General features: G+C 32.8%; 1 protein-coding gene across 7 annotated transcripts in view; it reads right to left on the bottom strand.

The window, feature by feature from the left end:
• Positions 1-22,292, bottom strand: part of EPHA6 (EPH receptor A6) — a 792,264-nt gene that overhangs the window by 659,534 nt on the left and 110,438 nt on the right. The window contains exon 3 of one of the 7 annotated variants that reach the window (XM_070508538.1): positions 9,593-9,713. The exons of the other annotated variants lie outside the window; for them this stretch is intronic. Within the exon in view, the coding sequence (XP_070364639.1) occupies positions 9,593-9,713 (121 nt within the window). The remainder of the gene's footprint in view (positions 1-9,592; positions 9,714-22,292) is intronic. 7 annotated transcript variants of the gene reach the window in all.

The following is a 22,292-nucleotide window of genomic DNA, read 5'->3' as shown; positions in this document are numbered from 1 at the left end:
CTAACTACCAATTTCTAAGCCACTTCTCTATGTGCATGGATTGTCACTTTTTCAGAAGACTTATTAGGAAGATACCTGTAAAGAGATTCACATGTATTAAATAATGTTCTTAAATTTACTTTCATATTCTTTTTACAACATGGAACATTTTCTAGTTAGCAACCTTTTGACACCAACCTGCTGAAACATTAGCCCAGGAATGCAGAGGGCATGTTTCTTCATTTCCTACTGAATACCGATGCACTTAACTACGAAAAAGGCATGTTTTAAACATTTTTATCCCTCAGAGCTACCAGCAAATGATTCTTCAAAACATTTTTGATATCACACAAACCGGTTTGTATTTGCTCCTAACCTAACACTTTTCAAGTGACTCCTATTTTTTTAATTAAAACACATTCATCTGAAAAGTCATTAGCATAATGTGTGAGAAGGTGGCAGATATTAGATTTACTGACATGGATAACAAAATGACTATTTCATTATGTATCTTTTTAAATCATTAAATTCTGTCTGTGAAAGTTAAAATAAAAAATATTCAATAAAAAGTACCAAACTCGACCCTTATTTATAAAATTTCTGCCTGCTTCCGCAGATTCATTACCATATCTTTTCATTTTAGCTCATACATTTATTTTTGCCATTAACCTTGAAATTTACCAAAAATGAGTTAAGAAAAGACTGGGAGTGCTAATGCAAGTACTGAACAGAACCAACCCTAACTTCCACGACTTCAGTGGAAATTCTTCATATACCAAACATTGTTTTTCTTCTGCCTCCTTCGAAAATATGCATTACTGAATACCTTAAATAGCTATTGCATAGACACTGAAAACTCATGCATAGTATAAATATCCAGTCTATTCCCATGTACGAATTAAACTCACTAAAATACATGGAAATTTGAACAAATGTAAGAGATACAGCATGCCCATGGATAAAAACACTCAGTATTAGAAAGATACACATGATCCATCTTTTTGAAGGGCACCTTGTCAGCACATATTAAGTTTTTGTACCCTTTGATACAGCATTTCTACTATTAGAAATATGCCCTACGGAAATATATTGTAAAAACGTTCACTAAGCAGTACTTGTAATAGTGAAAAATTAGAGACAAATGAAGTATTTATAATAGGTCAATGGAAAAATTATGGTTGATCTATAGTTCAGAATATATACAGATGTTAATATAGCTCATTAATCATTCAAATCACTCAACAATTTATTCAATAAATATTTACTAACAACCTGTTATGTGCCAGACAGTGAAGGTAATGGTTCTAGATATATTTTAAGGTCGGCCTGATGGCACTTGCTAACAGTTTGGATACAGGGTATAAGAGAACGAGGAAACGGCAAATATGAGATCAGCACGAGCTGATGTAGAAAGGTGCCCACGATAGACTGTGAAGTGAGATAACATAAATCTGCATAAAAGTGTGTAGACTTGGACCATTTCTATTTTAAAAGGAAGGCTTGCAAGAGAGAGATCAAGTTTTAACAGCAGTTAATTCCACGAAAGAAAGCATGAGCTAGAAGCTTTCACATTTTACTTCATGGACTTTGGAATTATTTGAGTTTTTTATTGCTGGCATGTATAGTTTTGCAACTTTTAAAACAATTTTGAAACTGCTTCACTACTGGAAAAAAGAAGAGATGATAACATGCATGATAAGTCTTTAAATTAGAAGTAAATGTAGTTCTGATAATTGACTGGCAATTTTCAATTAATGTTAAAGGAGTTTCCAGATAAAATTTCTCAACAGATAGTGATTTAATAATTAGAACTGTAAATCTTATACTTCATTTTTCCATGATTATAAATACTAAATTGAACATCCAAATGCTATTTCTCATTTTAAAAAATAAAATACTTGATTAGCATACAACAATGCATGGTAAACCTAACTTACATGGTATGATGGAAAAACATAGGCTATAGAAAATCTGGAAAATCCTGAACTCAAATCCTAACCCTGACACTGAATGATAGAAAGTAAGTTTAGTAACATCCCTACCATGTACTATTGAATGCGCTCAGTGGTGCTTATCAGGCCATTCAACACAAGGCTCAGACCACAACTAGCTCACTCTCTTGTCTGGATGTGTATATCTGGGGATGCTAAATGACTATGGTGTAGCATCCTGGTATAGCATAGAGCAATGGGACAAGTACCCAGCTTGGGTGAAGAGAAAGGATTAAGTTCTCCAAGAACCCTAGGTGTCAGGATTATGCCTATCCACCTTCTCTGCCCTCAACTTGAACCAAGTAAACCACAGTTTCTAGGTGGCTGAGAAACAGTAAGTTGACTCTTCTCTCTAACTCTTATATTTCTTCCTCCTCAGAGACTACACTACTTTTCATGACCACCAAGGTCATAGAGATCTTTTCTTTTTCTGAATTGCCGTAAATGTATGGACTATGCATTTACTATAATAGACTCAGTGCATTGTTTTCCATTTTTGAAGTAAAGAAACGAGTTGCATGATACAACCTGGAAATTTCAATCAAAAGATGTGATGTTAACCATGGCTTCAACACTTTGATTTGAGTAAATTTAAGTTATTTACTTAAACTTATCTAATCTTCAAATTCTATATCTGTACAATAAAGAACATTAAATGACTTGACAGAACTGATATGAGGATATCTCCAAAAGCAAAGATATTTGATAAACTACAAAATAAGACATTATATAAAACCGAATTATGATGATCTGTAGAGTTTACAGTCTATTAGATGACAGGCTTCTTAATGTCAGGGATTGTCTCTTAAATACTTGAATTCTCTCAGCAAAGAATGCTGTGCCTTTTTACTAGCAGGTATCAATAACTGAGTAGCTAGTAATGAGTACTTTGTAATATTACTGATTTATCAAATAAGCTTATCTTCATTAAAAATAAAAGATAAGAAAACTAAAGAGGGCACACTTTGATTTCTTTATTTCACAAATATGAGATAAAGTACATTAGAACAGGGAATTAAATCAAGTGATACATAAAACGCAATGCAGGATAGAAAAATAGATGTTATGGGACTAGTATCTGGCTGTAAGACAAATATTGACCATGCTGGAGAAAATCTGCCTTCTACCAGAGAATTTCTCAGTTAATTTTTTTCTCAAAAATGAGATCCGAGGGGCTGGCCCCGTGGCCCAGTGGTTAAGTTCCTGCGCTCTGCTGCAGGCGGCCCAGTGTTTTGTTGGTTGGAATCCTGGATGTGGACATGGCACTGCTCATCAAGCCACGCTGAGGCAGCGTCCCACATGCCACAACTAGAAGGACCCACAATGAAGAATATACAGCTCTGTACTGGGGGGCTTTGGGGAGAAAAAGGAAAAAAATAAAATCTTTAAAAAAAAATGAGATCTGAAACAGTGAAGCAATTAAAGAATAAGAAATGAACTTTTTTCACTATCATGATGCCACTTCCAACACTGAATATCAGTTCTTAACTAAATAAAAAGCCAAGAAGTCAACACTAAAATATACTTTATAACCAAGGAAGAGTAAAAGAATAAAAAATAAATGTGGTATAAATTATAACAAAATTATAGTTAAATCACCACCTCTCTTAAATCACTAATTCCAATGTAAAATACGTCAACGTGTAATAGTGAAGAACTAGCTAGACATCATAGACATTGGCAGAAAATTAATATATCACCATGTCCTAGAGAGAGTAAGCTTAAGAGTAGAGGAAAAACAGAGGATAAAGTGGTGAAAACACAGACATTTGAATAGCAGGGAGAGAACAAAAAAAAATACAGTTTAAAATCCTATTTGCATTAAGTTAAACATTTCAGGAATAAAATTAATTCCCAATATTCTTTGTTCCTCCCCTTTTAATGTTTTTTAGTCACTAAAATTGTTACCTATTTTAACTTTATATCATTCTCTTGCAATTTCTATTAATTGTAGAGGTTTAATTTCATGTACTAATAGATAACATTATTTAGCATATTATACGCCCTTTTCATAAAATCTCATTTAATTCTCAAAATAATCCCATGAAGTCATAATTATTATTAACCTAACTTTATAAATGAAGAAACTGACGCACAGAGTGGTTAGGTTCCGAAGTTCCACAGCCAATAAATGACAGAGACGAGATTTGAACCATGCCATAGCCCATCTTGTCATCAGGTATATTATACTGCCTTTCTAGATACTTCAGACCTTTTAGTTCTAGTAGCTATTTTGTTTTATGTTATCATTTTCATTTTAATAATTTCAATTAAATCCTATATTAGAATTAAATTTAAAAGAAGTGAAAAACTACCTACAACTCCTTCTTTATCAATCAGTAACCTGGCCAGACTCTCACTTACCTTCGACCTGGAATATGCCTATGAATAAGCTGCAGTGTTCTTCGTTTTGAATTAACAATCAAGTGCAACAGACACAATAATCTAACACCAAGGCTTCATCTAAAACCACACTTGTTTAGTGTTATGAAAGGATAGGGTACACAACAAAAGCCATACACTGCAACAGGCAAGAGCAGAGCAGAGACTCCAAGACAGGGCTTCCAAATGTCCCCTCCACTCAGAATTTATGATACACAGAGTCGAAAGGGCAATGGAGGCTGGGTGCAGACAGCCTCATTTCAGGAAACACCTCAGCTCTGGGGCCCCTTAAGCCTTTGTATCTTGCTCCAATTCTCTGGTGTATCAATACTGGTTAATTATTACCCAGTAAGCCATCTTGACAATTAGGTATAGGTGTTTGGTTTAATAAAAACCTGGCCAGATTCTCATCAATATTGGATCAAGTATACATCTATAAATTCCTTGAATTTGTGGTGCAAGGAAGCATGTCTGAAAACAGAGAAAAAAAATCACTAACTAGATATTAATACTTTCCTTCCACCATCAATCTATATTATAATATGAAATGTCTTTAATTTTTATTAAAATGTAATTACATTTTAAATACTTGTTGGCATTTTTTCTTAAAATTGATTTTAAATATCTAATATCTCTTCTCCTAACTTTAAGGGAAAGAAAGTAACATCAATAAGATTTGCTCTATCTTCCTAGAGCTTAAAGAATGCACTGATCCATAAGTTTTGAAATATATTTTAAAATATATAAAATTACACAAAGGTCAGACATGAACTGTAACAGAAAAGAGATTGAGTAGTCACAAAGAATTTCAGTTTCTTTTATGTGGTAGTTGATAAGCAATAATAGAAGGTTTCCTTGGTGACTTATAGGACAGACAAAGCATATAAAGTGTAGATGAAAACAGTGGATCTTTTAAGCAGTCCAATTTTTAAATGCGGATATCTATTTTAAGAAACAAAGAAAGTACACTTTACCAAAGTGAAAACAAAAATCACAATTTTTGCTCTTGTACTTATTTAAAAGTGTGAGGGGAAAATAATCCATCAAAAACATGTACAGATTTCCATTTTTTAAAATCACATGGAGAATTTTACTGAGAAAATGCTGATTTATTATAGTTTTGCCATAATTTGGGGGTCTGATATTATTTCCTGTGCATCAGAACCGTAATGGTTTTAACTATAGCAAATTTGCTCTCCTTCACTTTTCTGTGGCCTTTAAGATATATTTAAAGTTTTTGGGGCCGGCCTGGTGTCACAGCAGTTAAGTGCGCACATCCCACTTTGGCGGCCCAAGGTTCGCCGGTTTGGATCCTGGGTGCGGACATGGCACCACTCATCAAGCCATGCTGTAGTGGGCGTCCAACATATAGAAAGTAGAGGAAGATGGGCAAAGATGTTAGCTCAGGGCCAGTCTTCCTCAGAAAAAAGAAAAAAAGATATATTTAAAGTTTTCAACTTCACTCTATCAATTTTACTGGTAATTATAGATTCATATAATAGTCACCACTTTATTATGGATCTAAATCCATAATTACTGTTTTGCACTGCATTAAATGCTTTACACTTATTTTTTTACTTAACACTAAAAAAATCTATAAAGGTAAGTAATATAATTTTAGTTCTTTTACAGATAAGGAAAGTACATAGGGAACTGTTAAATGTCCTGACCAAAGTCATACAGGTCTGTATTTTTATTTTTTCAGGCTAGGAATATATGCTCCTTATTAGAACATAAATTGGGAACCTTTCCTAACTCCAGTATCTGGCTTACACAACTTTTGTTAGTCTTGGTCATATACAAGTGAGATGCTCATTCAATTTGTTCAGATATGCAATTCAGACAAGAAAGGGTGAATGTAAATGACTTCATTTCAGGGAACTCATCAGCTCTGGGGCTCCATACTGGACAGCATAGGTCTACAAAGGTAAATAGACTATTGGAGGGATGGTAATTATGGAATCATAAATCTACGTGGGAAATTATTTCATTAATCCAGGGAAAGATGATGGTATTATGGACCAGAGTGGAAACAATAATGGTGTTAAAAGGCAATCAAATTCTGAATACATGTTTAAGCCACAGAAATTTGCTGTAGAATCGATTATAAAATTTGAGAAACGGTGAAATCAAGTATAACTCTAAATTTTTTTCTGGAGTTACTGGAATGCTAGAACTTCTCTTTTGCAAAACGGTGATGACTGTGGAGGGAGCAGGTTGAGGTGGTGGACAAAGAGTTCAGATCTGGATATGTGACGTAAGATTCCTGACAGATATCCATTCTGGATAGACAAGTCTGAGTTCAGAGAAGTCCACGCTGAAGTGTAAATTGAGGATTCATTAACATATTTAAAGTATTGAGATTGAATAAGACCATATGGATCAAATGGCAATGTAAGAGTCAAATTACTGATCTCTGGAGGAGAAACTAGCCAAGGAAATGGAAAAGGAAAAAGAAGAAACAAAATAAAGTGATGTTATGGAAGCCAAGCGATACAACTGTTTCAAAGAACAGGTAGCTATTATATGTGATAAATGCTCATAATTCAAGTGAGATGAAGGCTGAAAATGAACTTCTAAATTTGACACTGTAAGTGTTACAGGTGATCTTGAGTTGTTTGGGCAGAGCAGTTGGAGAAAAGTCTAATTGGAGTGATTCTGTGAGATAAGATGGGAAGTACAGACAGCTCTTTCACAGTGAGGTAATAGAGACAACAGAGAGATAATTTTTCAACGGATTTTATAGAAAAACGTGTAGTAGTTGGAAAGAGATAAACATATTGCAGCATATTTATATGCTGATATATAAAATACAATTGATTATGCATTAGGGTAAAACTCAATATCAGAGAAAAAACATATATCACTAATTGCATAATTAATCTTTCTTACATTTCAGTGATAATTTCCAAAATCTTATATTCATTTTCTTTATCACCTTTATTTTCAATTAATAGATAATATTTACAGTTTCTTCTCCAGGAAAATATAGGCTGCTAGCTTGTCTTTCACGTACAATTTTTAATATGATTGCACGTGTCTGTATATATGTGTTTATATACACATGCAAACAGATACACACACCTGTTTAACGTGTACATGTGCACACATACACATATCTGTGTGTGTGTATATATGTATACATACATACACATATATAGACATAGATATAGTCCCTATCATGAGACAAAATGAGAGGGCTGAACTAAATTATCTCTCAGTCCCCAGACTGCTTCTAAGGGACTATCATCCTTTCTTACAGCCTCTTTGAGACTGGCTTCATCCACTGGGAGCAGTTGTTTGGAGAGCTATTAGCTTATCTTCACTTGCTACTATGAACTACTGAAGGTGATCTCTTTATGATCCTTCTCACCGAAAAAAAAAAATTGTTTAACACAATAATTCAAATTATTTACTGATTAACAACATAAAGAAGTTCCTTTTTCTCAATCTCAACCTGTTAGAAAATTTTGTTCCTTAGTCTATTTTCCCCTTAAAAATTGCTGCCTTGTCTCTTTTCAGTTTTGCTGATCCATACCATACCTACTGAACTTGCAGCAGACAGATTTGTCTCATAAAAAGCAAAGAACCCTACATTATTATTTATTTTATGTTTAAATAAAGCTGATAACTGGAAATTCAGTCTCATTGACTATATACTGAATGGAAGATAAAAACGTTAGGATTTTACAATACAATTTGGACCACCATTCTAATTCTATTCAAATGAGCATTGTCTTAGGCCACTAAGAAAAGAGACTAGCAACATAAACCAAATTTGCTTTACAGTTTCCAGGCAGATGTACTCATAAATGCTTTTGAATTAACACAAAATGTTAGGAATCTATGGCCTATTTTCAAATAAGTCAATAAAGCACTTCTTTAAAGGCCAAGTACTTGTTTGTTTTTAACACCTGATTTTCTATACTGAATTCTATCAACAAACTTTCTAAGTAATTAATATGTGAAAATCAATTTATTAGATCTTGTAGGAGACAGACGCATAAGTGGTAGATTGTGATATGATCATGTCTCTCAAGGAGCTTACAGTTTAATGCTAAGGAAAGAAAAAGAAGAATAAAAAAACACATTCCCTAGAAACAATAATTATAATACAAGGAAAATGTGTAAGGGTATAAACCAAGTATAGATTACTGTATATTTTTTCTGTTGAAAAGTTACCAAGAGAATTATAAGCAGAGGGTTGTCCTAAACTTTAGAGGTACCACACTTTTATTAAGTAAACATCTGGATATATATTATTTTAACATCAGCTCTTATACACATGCAAAGGTAATTCCTACTTCTTGTGCACCTATTATTTTAGAATTAAAAATGTCAGGGATATTATTTATTGCTTTTCTTAGATCTTTTATTTAAAAATTAACTTCACTTATTTCTTCTTTAATTATGTTCCTATAGTCAAAGTTAAATTATTTTTTTAATTCTTCATGGTTATATATTGATTATAGCTAGGCAATTATATCTTAAAAAGTCTTCACTGCGTTGTTTTTAAATACATTATTTATACTCATAATTATTATGTGCAACTTCTATTCACAGAATTACTATCACCCCTCTTTATTGCAACGCATTTCAATATTCTGAGTGGAGATTCATTGTACTTTCAAATTATACAAAATCTGAAATTTAAGTTTTGAGATTAGTCTTAGGAAGAAAAAAGGCCCTTTTCAGGTTATTTAGCTAAGTACTGATCCGTTTCTCCAGAGCCCTCCCAGGTATAGAGAAATAACAACATTGGATAAATGTTTATTACCTCCACTTAAAATCAATAGCAATAATAGATGTTTTCTTGAGCTTGAGGTATAGGAAAAAAGAGCACTACAGAAACTACCAGCTGCCATTTATGTAGTATGCACAGAAGAGCTTGACAAAGTTGATAAAATTTTTATAATAATTTAACTTCATACTCTATCATTATAATGGATTAATAGCAGCTTAAGTTTGTATAAAATAGAACCGTGACATTTCTTAATTAGCTAACTTTGTATGCTTTAAAGCCATTACATTTCAAAACTATTTTTGAGAGTCCAGATGTTTGTCATTGATATTTTAAAAAAAAAACAAGAAATAAATGTTATCTTCAAGCTGAAAACACAGACTTTTTAACATACTTAACTCTGGTGTCTAAAAAGACAAAATGTCATAGAAAAATAATCTTTCTACTTAAAAATATATACTATTAATGAAAATGTTGTTTTCCTAGAAACTTTTCCAACCTGGCTCCTATGGAGCTGTAGCATGCACATCCAGAGGAGAGGGAACATCAGGGTCTGGTGAGGCGGCCTCTTCGGTGCCTTCTTGAATTTTCCCCCCTTTTTAGCAGTGTTGAAAATAGGTCTGGAAAAGCATAGGAAAGCTATATCAAATTTTCCTTAGGAGGTTTTTTCCATACTGTTTTAGCAACGTTGCCTAGTGAAGGTATTATATGATATGACACTACGTATTCATTTTTACTGAGTCCTCCTATGTAAAATTAACAATATACTTGAGATACATATAATTACATTGTATCATTGTATTAACTCAAATCAGGCTATATTTGAAAATATACATGTGTGAGTCAGATCAGAAGCATCTTACAACTACACATATGCAAAAATGATTTCTAAGGAACACTGAACTATTTAGGATGGTACTGTTTCCATAAAATAAAATATGATGCTTCAGAATAATCTAAGACTTTTGAAGTGCTATCTTTGTAAGCTGGAAATCAAAAATATTTGAATATTATATGCTGTTATATAGTCTAGAAAAAATGAAATGCATTGTTTAATAAGGATAAATAAAAATTATTTCCATGTGCACTTCACAGTATAGTTTTATATATATATGTCATATAATTATATGTCAGTGTTTACCAAAAATGAAAATATCACTACTTACATTTCTAATTTTGAATGGAAAAGCAAGACTGTATGTTGGCAGATATATATCATCCTTAATTTGCTCAAATGATCAGTGTAATTAGTCACAATATAAAAAATATATTTTTACTTGATTTTTCCCCAGTATCAACTATCTAACATGCAGTAAAATTATTAATAATTTAGTTACAATTGTTTTATAAAATCCATAAAAATGCTATTAATGTGAGTATTGCCTTCAGGTTTAGTGAAAATGAACATAGTAACAAATACTTCAAGAAGAGAGGTTGCTAAAACAGTAAGCACTAATGGAAATGCTCTCAATGTTACCGGATTGTTTAAACTCATACAGACTTGGTTGGACATTACAGAACCAATATTATCTGAATACCTACATTACAACTGAAAGTAGATATAAAAGATACATGGTATCATTATTATTTACAGTGCTATTACATAAAAAACAGGTAATGAAGACTAAGTTTTATAATACTAGGGGCAAAGACAATATTAAAGCTATCGTTTTTACAGGACTTTTTTTAACCTATGTTTTCATGGATTGATGGTCCTTCAGGAAAAGACATTTGAATTTTGTGAATCCCTTATAGTACTTAATTTGTTAATACTTACTTCAATTTCATGTGTCTATCTAATTACTCATTCTTAAATTTATACCTTTATCTAAACTTCACTAATACTTGAAACACTGTAAAATAATATAAATACTATAAACTCATTTTTACAAATATTCCTATACTCACAATATGACTACAAGAGTTATACATACAGACAGTAAAATTATAGTTACTCAACATGTAGTTTGCTTAATAAAACATAAAATCAGTAGAAATATCTATTTCTGCTTGACATATTTTACATAATTATTCTAGAAATCTATATTTGGTCTTTTCAAAGCCACATTAAAACAGGAAAATAAATTTCACATTTTGGAAGGGAAACTATTAATAACTTATTTTAGCATGAACAGTACAATATTCTGAGAAAAAATTAATCTGGGATTTAACAACAGAAACTTTTAAGGTGAAGGTGTTCACCAACATGATATTGCAGACATTTAAAGAAAATAATTTAACGCTGAACAATCAGAAAACCTGCTGAATTGAAAGTATGCTCAGAGACAGCTGGTTGTGACAAAAAGCCTACAAAATAGAAGTTGGGATGTCTTAAAGATCAGTTGTAACATAAGCAAATGAAATCCTTCCAATTTATCTACAAAACTAAGTTGACAAGAGTTCATGAAGGATTCAATATTAAAATATATCTTTTAAGTTTGAAGATGTCAAAGTTAAAACATGCAATTACAGTAAAATTAGTTTGATTTTCATAAGTTTCTGGCCAACAGGTTGTCACTTTGCACAAGCAAGCAGAATTCCAAAGACTGAAAAGAGCAGACTGTGAAAGAAAAAAAAAAACAGGGAAAGGTTTGCTGCTGAACAAAAGCACAGTTCAAGAGAAACCTTTTCAAAGATGACAGACAAATCAGGCATATTATACAGGTGAAATCAGCAAAACCTCATTTTCCACAATTTAGCAGTAAAATATAGCGTTCACAAGCCGCAGGTGCTATAACAGGAGAAAAATGGTGAATTCCTTTTTCTCTTTGGAAGAGTATATCAAATGATTAGACAGACGTACATATATATATGTACTAGTTGATACTAGCAAAATTTTAAATATCAAATTATTTTAGCCAATTTAAGGCAGTATCTTATAAGAAACGGACTATAAAACTTCAGTTGAAAGGAAGGAAGATGGAATTTTCTAAGGCTATTGGATACTTGGGTATTAAGATGAGTAAGCAAATTAAGAGAATGCTAGCAAGCTCATAAACACTGTTGATTAAAAACTTCACTACAGAATAAAATAAAGACTAATACAATTAGCTGGTTATTATAAGTGTTTTAAAGTTCCTAGTGAGTGTCTAGTTAGCTCACACGGTAATAGAGAACCAACAGAAGACAATGGGTAATGTTACACTGAGGAACCGAGACCACCCTGAACTTAACAGGGGCACACAGAATAATTTTGCATAGCAACAGGAAGAGAGGAAAACAAGACAATAACCAAAAAAGGATTCTTTGGTGAAATAAATTTTGGAAAATCTGAGATAACGAACTTTAAATTTTGTGTGTGTATTTGTGTTGGATTGTTTATTTTTATAATTGAAAAATATTTCAGAGTCTTTAAATAAAATTCCACTTTAACTTAGGAATTCCTATCAAGAGTGGTATGCTATGTGACCCTATTTTTGGTGAAAAACGCCATGGGACATCTCCCTCCAGTGTACATTTTAAGGAACATTAGCCTGAAGTGAAAAATACAATGTGTGACAACGGGAGTGGCTATGGTAGAAAAATGACAGAGTTTTCAGTTGAGTTGCCATTAAAAACACAAGGAGTCTCAGGGTAAATTTCCAAATCCAACTCAGTGCACATATTCTAAGTGCAGGGGAAAGAGGTGATCAAAGTGCCTGCTGATTTTGAGATGCTTTCAGGTGTAAATTGAACTAGATCCTTAAGTCTGGGAGATGAAAGGACACTAATCCACATCTCCTCCTCCTGTTCCCATCAGCAGTCTACAGGTAGGGTGCAACACTACTCCTGGAACACTGGGACTCTCCTACTCCAGATGTTCCATCCTAGATAGATAACTCCAGCGCACTCTTGGTGAAGTAACGGCTTTTCTGACCTAAAAATAAAGCAAAACAAGTTCTAAGATTAAATTTCATTTAGTTGTATGGCATGATATTGAAGATATGCAAAACTTCCCAGAAAAGAAGAAATTAAATAAAAATATCTACATATCATTTTGGCAGAAGGTCAAAGTAACATGAAGCCATGATAGGATAACAAGCAGGAGGAAGGAGATGTTACTATCAGATGTTAGTTATTTTAAAAGACTGTTGAAAAAACTAACTAGGATATTTTCAGCTTCTGATAATGGCAGAATAGCTTACGTTGCACTAAGTCTTCTGCTCATAATAGGAGAAAACTCTGGAGAGGGAGGATGAAGAAACTGGAAGAGGCGAAGACTGGTAGAAGCTAAAGGAGATAAGAACCTTGAAAGAAAAGTGATCAGCCTGGCGGAGTCCCTCATTCTGGAAGACCTATCCACAGTGAGGACACTCTTCTGACTATAACGTAGGGTGTGGGGTGGCTGGAGGGGGAGAGGAAGAGCTCAAGCAGAAAGCTGCAGTGTATTGCCCTCCTACTGAGGAACCAGAGGGTGGACTTTTCAGCTTTCAGAGCAGCTGGAAAGTGGGTTGGGGTGCGGCTGTGGAGAGCCAGAGAAGGAGAAGTCCAAAAGCTGCATGTACACACCCCTCAACACTTAGCTGACTCTAAAAGTGGTCCTGTGCTGGGCAAGACTAAAAACAGTCAGAGGAAAATAGCTGAAAGCCTGGAAGAGCTTAGTGGGGATTTGAGCAGCTGCGTGCCTCCAGGGAGGTAAGTTTGCAGTCAAGTCCCAACAAATTCGGAGCTTTGTAAAAACTGGCTTTCCATGGAAATACCAGTAAAGCTATGCATTGGGAACAAGGACCTTGCCTCCAGACTAAAAGACTGTCTCCACAACTAAATACAAAACCATAAGAGACTGAAATATCCCGAACAAAGCCTAAAAACAAGCCTCCAAAAAATGAAGGAGATCTATGAGTAATTAACTGCCTGCTAGAAGAAAACTAAAGTTTTTAGAGAAAAATTACAATATCCTGTTTCTAAAATACATCATCAGTAATATCCAGTATACAATAAAAATTTACTGAACACATGAATAAACAGGAAAATGTGACCAGTATCAAGAGGAAAATCTGTGAATCAAACACAAATAGACAAACCAGATGTTGAACTTAGTGGAGAGGACAAATAGTTATGATAAATCTGTTAAAGAATCTACAAGAAAAGATGACTATAATGAATGAGGATATAAAGAATTTCAGGAAAGACATAAAAACTGCAAAACAAAACAAAGCAACCAAGAAGAAATTCTGGAACTGAACAATACAACAGCTGAAATAAAAAAGCCATTGGATGATATTAAAAGCACACTGGACAAAACAGAAAAAAGAATCAGTGAACCTCAAACACAGGTTAATAGAAATCACCCACACTAAAGTATAAAGAGAAAAAAAAAAGATTGAAAAAAAAATGGAATAGAACCTCAGTAACCTGAGGCCAGTAAGAAGGCGACTTGCACATGGTTTTGGAGCCCCAGATAGAAAGGAGAGAAAGACTGGGGCAGAAATATTATTTGAAAAAGACGACAAAAATTTTTCTAAATTTCACCACAGAGAAACCCACAGATTCAGAAAGCTCAGCAAATTCCAGGAAAAACAAATAAAAAGAAAACTATTGCTTCTTTTTTAAATTATGAACTTAGGAGATTTTAATTATAGACATCATGTGTTTGTTATGAAACCAAACTGAAAACAAATATATAAAGTATTTTATAAATGGTCACAAAAGCAGTAAAGTTGTTGGAAAAGTAGCTTGTTCCTGAATTAACAAGAGCATTAAATTCTGGAAAATATTAGAAATCTGAGTTATTTCAAAGTCGAGGGCATCAAATTAAAAATATAATAACAACATTAAAGTACTCCTTGAAAAGTTTAAATATTACAACTGACCAAAGGATGTTCATGAGGTGGCTTCTGTTTCCTTTTTGCTTTGTACATTTTATAAATACACTACTAAAATGTCATTGTTGGCATTATGCTATTCCTCTTTTAGGGTTGGTTATAAATACTGCATTTTTTTTCTTAGTGTGACAGAGTAGGATGAAGAAATAGGATCTAACTCATAGGATGAAATATTTAGCTAATGATCATTAAAATTGTATCAAGGACTGAAGTTCAAAGACACACATGGGAAACATCTAGAAAGCAAGGGCCACAGAAAAAGCAAGGGCCATAGTAAAAAGCAAGATCAGACAATTTACACAAAAGACACGCCAATAGTCAATTCCAATGACCAACTTGCACACAAAGTACTACAAATCAAAACACTTTTAGCTTTTTAAATTGGCTAATATAATAAAACCCAATATTAAAGCTACACATTAAGTTCCAAAAAAATCAACTGAGTAAAATGCAGGGTTGCATCACTGACAAGTTTATAAAATGACAAGGGTGAGCTTACTGTATAGATGGGAACCATGTGGCAAGTGCATAATATACACATTTGCATTATTTCAAGCAATCTTACTTGCAGAATTTTACACTATTAAAAGAACTACTAGATTTGCTGAAGCAGATTCTTACATGGTGCTGACAGAAGTGTAACTATTAATTTCATGCTCACTATTTGCCAAGTAATTTTTGGATACTTAGCATAGTCATAAGCAAAGCACATAAAAATCTCTTCCCTTGTACAACTTACTCCTAGCAACGATTGGTATCAAAAACCTTAGAATTTTGCAGATTACTTGATGTAAATAAAATTTACTTTTAAGGCCTATTGAGGGGAATATTTTAAATTATTATTGATCCTTACGGAGTTCATGTGGTTGGCTGTAGATCCTTATTTTGCAGAAGTTCTTTCCTCGAAAAAAATCACTTACATAAATTCAGCTAACTGCTTCAATACCAAACTATCAGCAAGGTCGCATGTTTGTGTGAATGTTGACGTGGTATGTATGGGAAAGGAAAATACTATAATATTCAGATATTTGTAAAAGTATTAGTAAGTAATATGATTTTTTATGTAAGAAACTTGTTTTCTAAGTTTTTAAAATATGATGTCACTTTCAGAGGCTTTTTCATCAACTGTTATAAAAAATTTTGTCATAAATCGTTATAGGAAGAAACATAGGAACAAAGTCATTCTTACAAATAATGACAACTGTTGTCTGGCCGCTTCCTGTTTCATGACAGGATGATCATCAAAGTACTGTTACGGAAGCCCAAAATGGAAACAGATATCCAGATTCTGTCCCTTCTCTTTGACTCCTCCATCCAGAACTAATTGTTTCACACACAACTTTCCTTCAATTTCAATTTAAAACTTCATCATAAACTTTCTCTGTACTCCTTTAATTTCATATTACATTCTGTTCCAAAAAACTTTCATATGTTCTAAATTGTTTTGTACTTTCATAATGATCTGCAACTTGATCCTAACTCTTTCCTGTTTTTCCCACTTCTTGCAAGGTGCTAATGAAACCATAGAATTACAAGGCAATTCTATTATAACACACAAATTTCATTTGGGGACATTTGGAAATAAAGTAGAGCGAGAGAAATCCTAAGAAGCTGGACTATTTGCTATCTAGATATTTGTGGCAAAGTCTACATTTTAAAAGTAAGAAAATACTTAAGTTTTCACAAACATTTTTAGTTAAATTTACTAATACATGAACAACAAAGGAAGGTCTGTAACTTTTGAAACTAGGAGATTCAAGAATTACATATATCATTAGTAGAAGGGAGATGTACTAAGGCAATTTAATTTCCTCCTCAATACCAGAGATATCTTTTGAATATCTATCACTTTTTTCATTATTCCTAATTTGTGTGGTTAAGTAATATGAAATATGTTAAATACTAGGAAGAAAGTTCTCCCTTTATAGGCTTTCAATAAAGTAGTAAAATGCAAAAGAAAGGCTGGATAATTGAAGTGTATTCTCTAACAGTTTTTTAACTATTTTATTTTGAAAATTTTCCTTCAAAATAGGAAAGGCTACAAAAAGATATAAAGTTGGCTGGGCTGCATCATTTAGATTTAATTACAAATACCGTATTATATTTTTTTATCATCTTAATTATTTTAATAGTAAATTTCAGATATCATATTTTAATTATAAAGTGTCCTACATAATCATAATACCATATCATACCTAATAAAATTGAAACTGATTCTTTAATGCTACCTAAAAATGTAGTCCATTTTCAAATTTGCCTACATAGCTCAACAAGGCCTACATTATGCATTTGGTTGTCTCTCTTTTTTTAACCTGAACAATTCTTTTCCCCAAATATCTCACTTAGTGATTTTAACATACTTTGACAATCTTTGCTGAATTAATTATTCCATTACATTTTTAAAAATGGTGATTTTCTAATTCTATCATTCCTTCTTTATTTAGTAGGAGGCATTTTTCTGTTACACAAAGCTGTCCCACATAAAAGGAGACCATCTGGTGACCCAAGATGGAGGTCCTATCAGACATGAGTATAAATGCCTAATTCTTCTCTTTAATTGCAAATTTTCTGAGTAAGGATTTGTTAGTAACAGCTATCATCAAATATAAGGCTTTTTTTTTTAAGCTTTCTCTCTCCCCCTCTTTGTTGAACATCAAGGTAGACCAATGGCTTTTAATACACTTAATATATTCAGTCAACGTCAGTCATTATTCTTTTTGATGCTTAAATTTTCACAATTTTGGCCAATAGAAGCTCCACCAAACTGGCTTCTATGTTATCACAAATACACGCATAGTGCATTAAAAGTTATGACTTTTTTATGAATTTCAAAACCATCTCTGGAATTTAATTTATTTAGTTTTATTTAGTTATTCTAATTGAAGAGATTTATGGGGGCACTGAGAGATTAGCCGTTGCCAATTGACAATCATGAATATTTTAACAACCTATATGAGGAGAAAAACAACCATGATAAAAATGCATGATTTTAAAAATATGTTTAATTTTTCTGGATATTTTTTAAGTTTTAAACAATTTAACCAAACATAAATGTACTTGAAAAGATAATATAATAATAAATACAAAGAGTAAACATGTAAAATGATTTATGTACTTAACTAATATGTTCCTCTGTTTGTGTATGATCTGGAAAAGAAAAATAAGTGCCTACTGATTTTTAATTATCACATGATTTTAATCACTTTTAGAAAGTAACATGTTCTCATTGTAGTGCTACTCATGAAGAAAATAAAAATCACATATAACAATGCCACCACTGAGTTTTTATTACATGTATTTTGCTAACTATTTTTCTAGATAAAGTTATATGTATAATCTTTAGTCTTAAAGTAAAACATAATTAGTCTAGACAAAGACAGTATTGTTGAACATCTGCACTAGAATTAACTTACTTTTCTTATACAGTTAATTAATGGCCTTAAAGAATTATGGGCAGAAGATGGCTTAAATTTAATGCCTTTTGGTAATCCATAAAATTCTGGATTAAATAAAACTTTCTTCCTCTTAAAGGCTACATAAACTACTGTCTCAAATTCTACTCAAAACTGGAACAAATTATTTTTCTACAATGTCTGTAAGATTTCATTATTTAAATTTTCATTGGAGAGAACAAGAAATTTTATTTAAGTTGAAACTATTTTATGGTGCTATTTTTATTTTTGAAAAATGGGGGCCTTGGGGCTTGCCCGGTGGCACAGTGGTTAAGTTTGCACGTTTCACCTTGACGGCCTGGGGTTCGCTGGTTTGGATCCCAGGTGCGGACATGGCACTGCCTGGCAAGCCATGTTGTGACAGGCATCCCACATATAAAGTAGAGGAAGATGGGCACAGATGTTGACTCAGAGCCAGTCTTCCTCAGCAAAAAGAGGAGGATGGGCAGCAGATGTTAGCTCAGGGCTAATCTTTCTCAAAAAAGAAAAATGGGGTTCTTCCAGAAGATATACGGAAGTACACACACACATAAATATACATCCTAAAATTTATATACAAACTAAAATATAACATATTAAAAATATACACCCATATAGAAAGTTCTCCTAAAAGGTTTCTGGAATAATTAAATTGCAAAAGAAATGTATACATATCAACACAAGGATAGTTTATCTAAGTGGCAATATGTCTGCAGTTGGTTGGCTGGTTTGTATAAACACAACTTATTTGACCAGGAGCTCAACTGACTCTAGCTTTTAAGAACTCCTGCAGAGCAGGTCTTTGGCACTACACAAGCATTCAGTAATTATAGTGTTTATTGAATAAATGAATAAACAAGGGCATGTTTTCATTTTCTTCAATATTTTCTGCTACTGTCTTTACACTGTAGTGTAATGAACAGGGATTTTTCTAATTCATCTTAAAGGTAGATGAGAATTATACCCTTAAATTCTTCACACTTTCCCATCACTTAATCACTTTTCCCATGAACTAATTTGGTTTTACTTTAAAGTTCAAATTTAAACATCTTTTGTTGTAGGAAGACAAGCTATGTCACTGATAAAGAAAATTCATATAAACACAAACTGTTTTGGTAAATTTTTAAAATATTTTCCTCCCCCACCATTTATCCTGATGAGAAGCACAAGATAAAATCAACTTCTGTTGCTTTTTCCCTTGTTTCCCTAATTTTTAATGCACATTTTTTTCTTTTTTTTTTGAGGGAGATTAGCCCTGAGCTAACATCCGTGTCCATCTTCCTCCACTTTGTATGTGGGACGCCTACCATAGCATGGCTTGCCAAGCAGTGCCATGTCCGCACCCAGGATCAGAACTGGCAAACTCCGGGCTGCTGAAGCGGAATGTGGGAACTTAACCACTGCGCCACTGGGCCGGCTCCTGTAATGCAAGTATTTTGAATAATCTTCAGGAAATCTTTGCCTACTTCTACGTCATATGGTCTCCTGTTGTTTCTGTTTCCTAGAAGCTTTATGGTTTTAGTTTTTACATATGCCACTACTTAAAAAATTATATTTTAATGATTATTTGAGTCAAATAATGGGGGAATTGGCAAAGAAGAACTTCACAAATTACAGATCTACACTCAGAAATCCACTATGATTTCATGTACTCCTTTTCTTCTTCTATGAAGTAGGATACTATTTGGACAAAACAGTATGGAAAATGAAAAACATATTCACAATGCACTTATTAGCACAAAGAGCTTGCAGCACAGTGATTTGTCAAATGAAGAAATATTAAGAAAAGTATTATTAGAGATGGACACCCATTTCTATTTTGGCCAAAGGCATATAGGCTTTTACATCTATGAAACTTTAAATAGTATCCTATATCTAAAAGTTATTACAGCCAATTATAATCCTCCTCTCACTAGACTGGAAAAAGATAGTTTCTCTTATAGAGATAGACATAAATTTAAAAAAGAAATTCCCTCAAGCCAAATTAAAGTGCCTAAATGAGTCATTTTTAAGCAAGAGACAACATTCCTTTGTATATAATATTAATGCAGTTTTATGAATTTCTATGGAATCTATTATCCTGTCACAAACTTTAATTGGATTCTTCCTAAAACTTCTGCTATTAAGCATTTTATGTATAGATATGTAAACTTAATCCTTGCTCACAAATCTGCATCTATGGGCTTTTGTCCTTCCCCAAAAGATTCTCTAATTGTAAAGTTCATGATATACTTCTTCATATCACCCCTGGTTTGCAGATTCTAATGTGTTATCTAACTATCTACTGTTGATATTGTAGGGGAGCAGAATTTGTCACCTCAAAATGTGTCTTTTTGGCTTGATTATATTTAAGAACAAAGGGCTCAGGAAAAAACTGTGATCTTTCCCTTAACTGCCTAAAAGAATTTAAGATAGAAGGCCTGTTCCAAGAAGGAGCTATCACCATAGATAACTATGCAATATGAACTAGGTGTGGTAGACAGGGAGGAACCTAGCAGACCCATTTGATCAAAGACTTCTCCATGTCCCATTGTCCCTGAAAGGCATAGCAAACGTGTTTACCAAGCACTTGCTTTTCCATCTCCCTAGGAATTGTTTTCCTCCCCTCTCAGGACCCAAACAATCTCCAACATCTTCTTTTGTCTTTAGCTGAAGATTGTATTTAAGGGCGTAGCTTTGGCCATTTTGGTGAGTTACTCAGTTTTCCTGCGTTTCTCCCACATATACATGTTATTAAACTTTGTTTGATTTTCTCCTGTTATTTTGTCTCATGCCAATTTAATTCTTGGACCAGCCAGAAGAACCCAAAAGGGCAGAGAAAAATTTCTTCCTCACCTACAATATTAATGTAAAAACATACAACATATCCTTAAACCTTGCAAAGAGTAGGCCTTTATTTCAATTACACACTTATTAAATATGGCTATATTCTACTGTTGCCCATATTTTATTTATGAACAATGTAGCATAGTGAATGAGGGATAACTTAGATTTGGTTTTACGTTAACTATAAAATTTGCCTGCTTATATTAAGAAATTGTGACATAGATATTTTATTAAAGTAATATTTCCTCATTTATTTACTTTAAAAATTAATTCAGGAACACATTAAATTCATTATGTAGTATTATGAAAAAGAAATCCCTCTCTCCACCATAGAAACCTGTTTATTAGTTAGAAACTTAAGTATACAAGAATGTTAAATAAAATAATAAATCAAAACTCAGATATTATGCTTTCAAATGACCACAATTGCTTTTTGGTGATCCCTCCTATATAAGCTGGAATCTAAACACCTTTTAAAGACAAATAAGAAACACTACTAAGTAACTGACTATACAATTAGAATAAAGAATGGTAAAATAGACTGAGGTAAACTATCTCCGAAAATGTTAATTCTGGAAGCACCATTTCATAAAATCAAGACAACTTATGCTTAACTCTATAAAATACTCAATTATTTAAGATTTCAAAATACTAACTTTCTACTTTCCCTGGTACAGACTGTATAAATTATCACAGTTTCAGTGACACAATAATAAGCAATTTAAAAGTTTTAGGCCGTGAACGTTTTTTCCTAGAAGGGTAGAACTGAAATCACACGGTAGGATTCTCTGGACATTTGTTTTATAAGCTCAAACATCAACCTTCTTGATAGGAGCCTGTACAAAACACTCTGTTTCAAAAGCTCTTTGAAAAGAGGTGCTAGCACATGTTCTAAGTTGTTTCTAGATTCCATGAACATCTTAATCCTCTGATTTCTTTAAAAGATTAGAGTGATATCTTCTTCCTCCATGTTTTATACACACTTCAAACCTGTTTGAAATGTGAAATATGCATATTTATTTTCACTAAAAGAACATTAAAGCCAACCATATAAATTGTTTAAAATACTATTAAAACCCTATTCAGAAAGCATTATAAGATTCCAAAGTATAAAACTATACACTACATGATTTTTAAT

This window comes from Equus asinus, chromosome 5 (assembly GCF_041296235.1).
Source record: "Equus asinus isolate D_3611 breed Donkey chromosome 5, EquAss-T2T_v2, whole genome shotgun sequence".
Lineage (NCBI taxonomy): Eukaryota > Metazoa > Chordata > Mammalia > Perissodactyla > Equidae > Equus > Equus asinus.
Note: the sequence above shows the minus strand (reverse complement) of the source record. Positions and strands in the feature narration are given on the sequence as shown.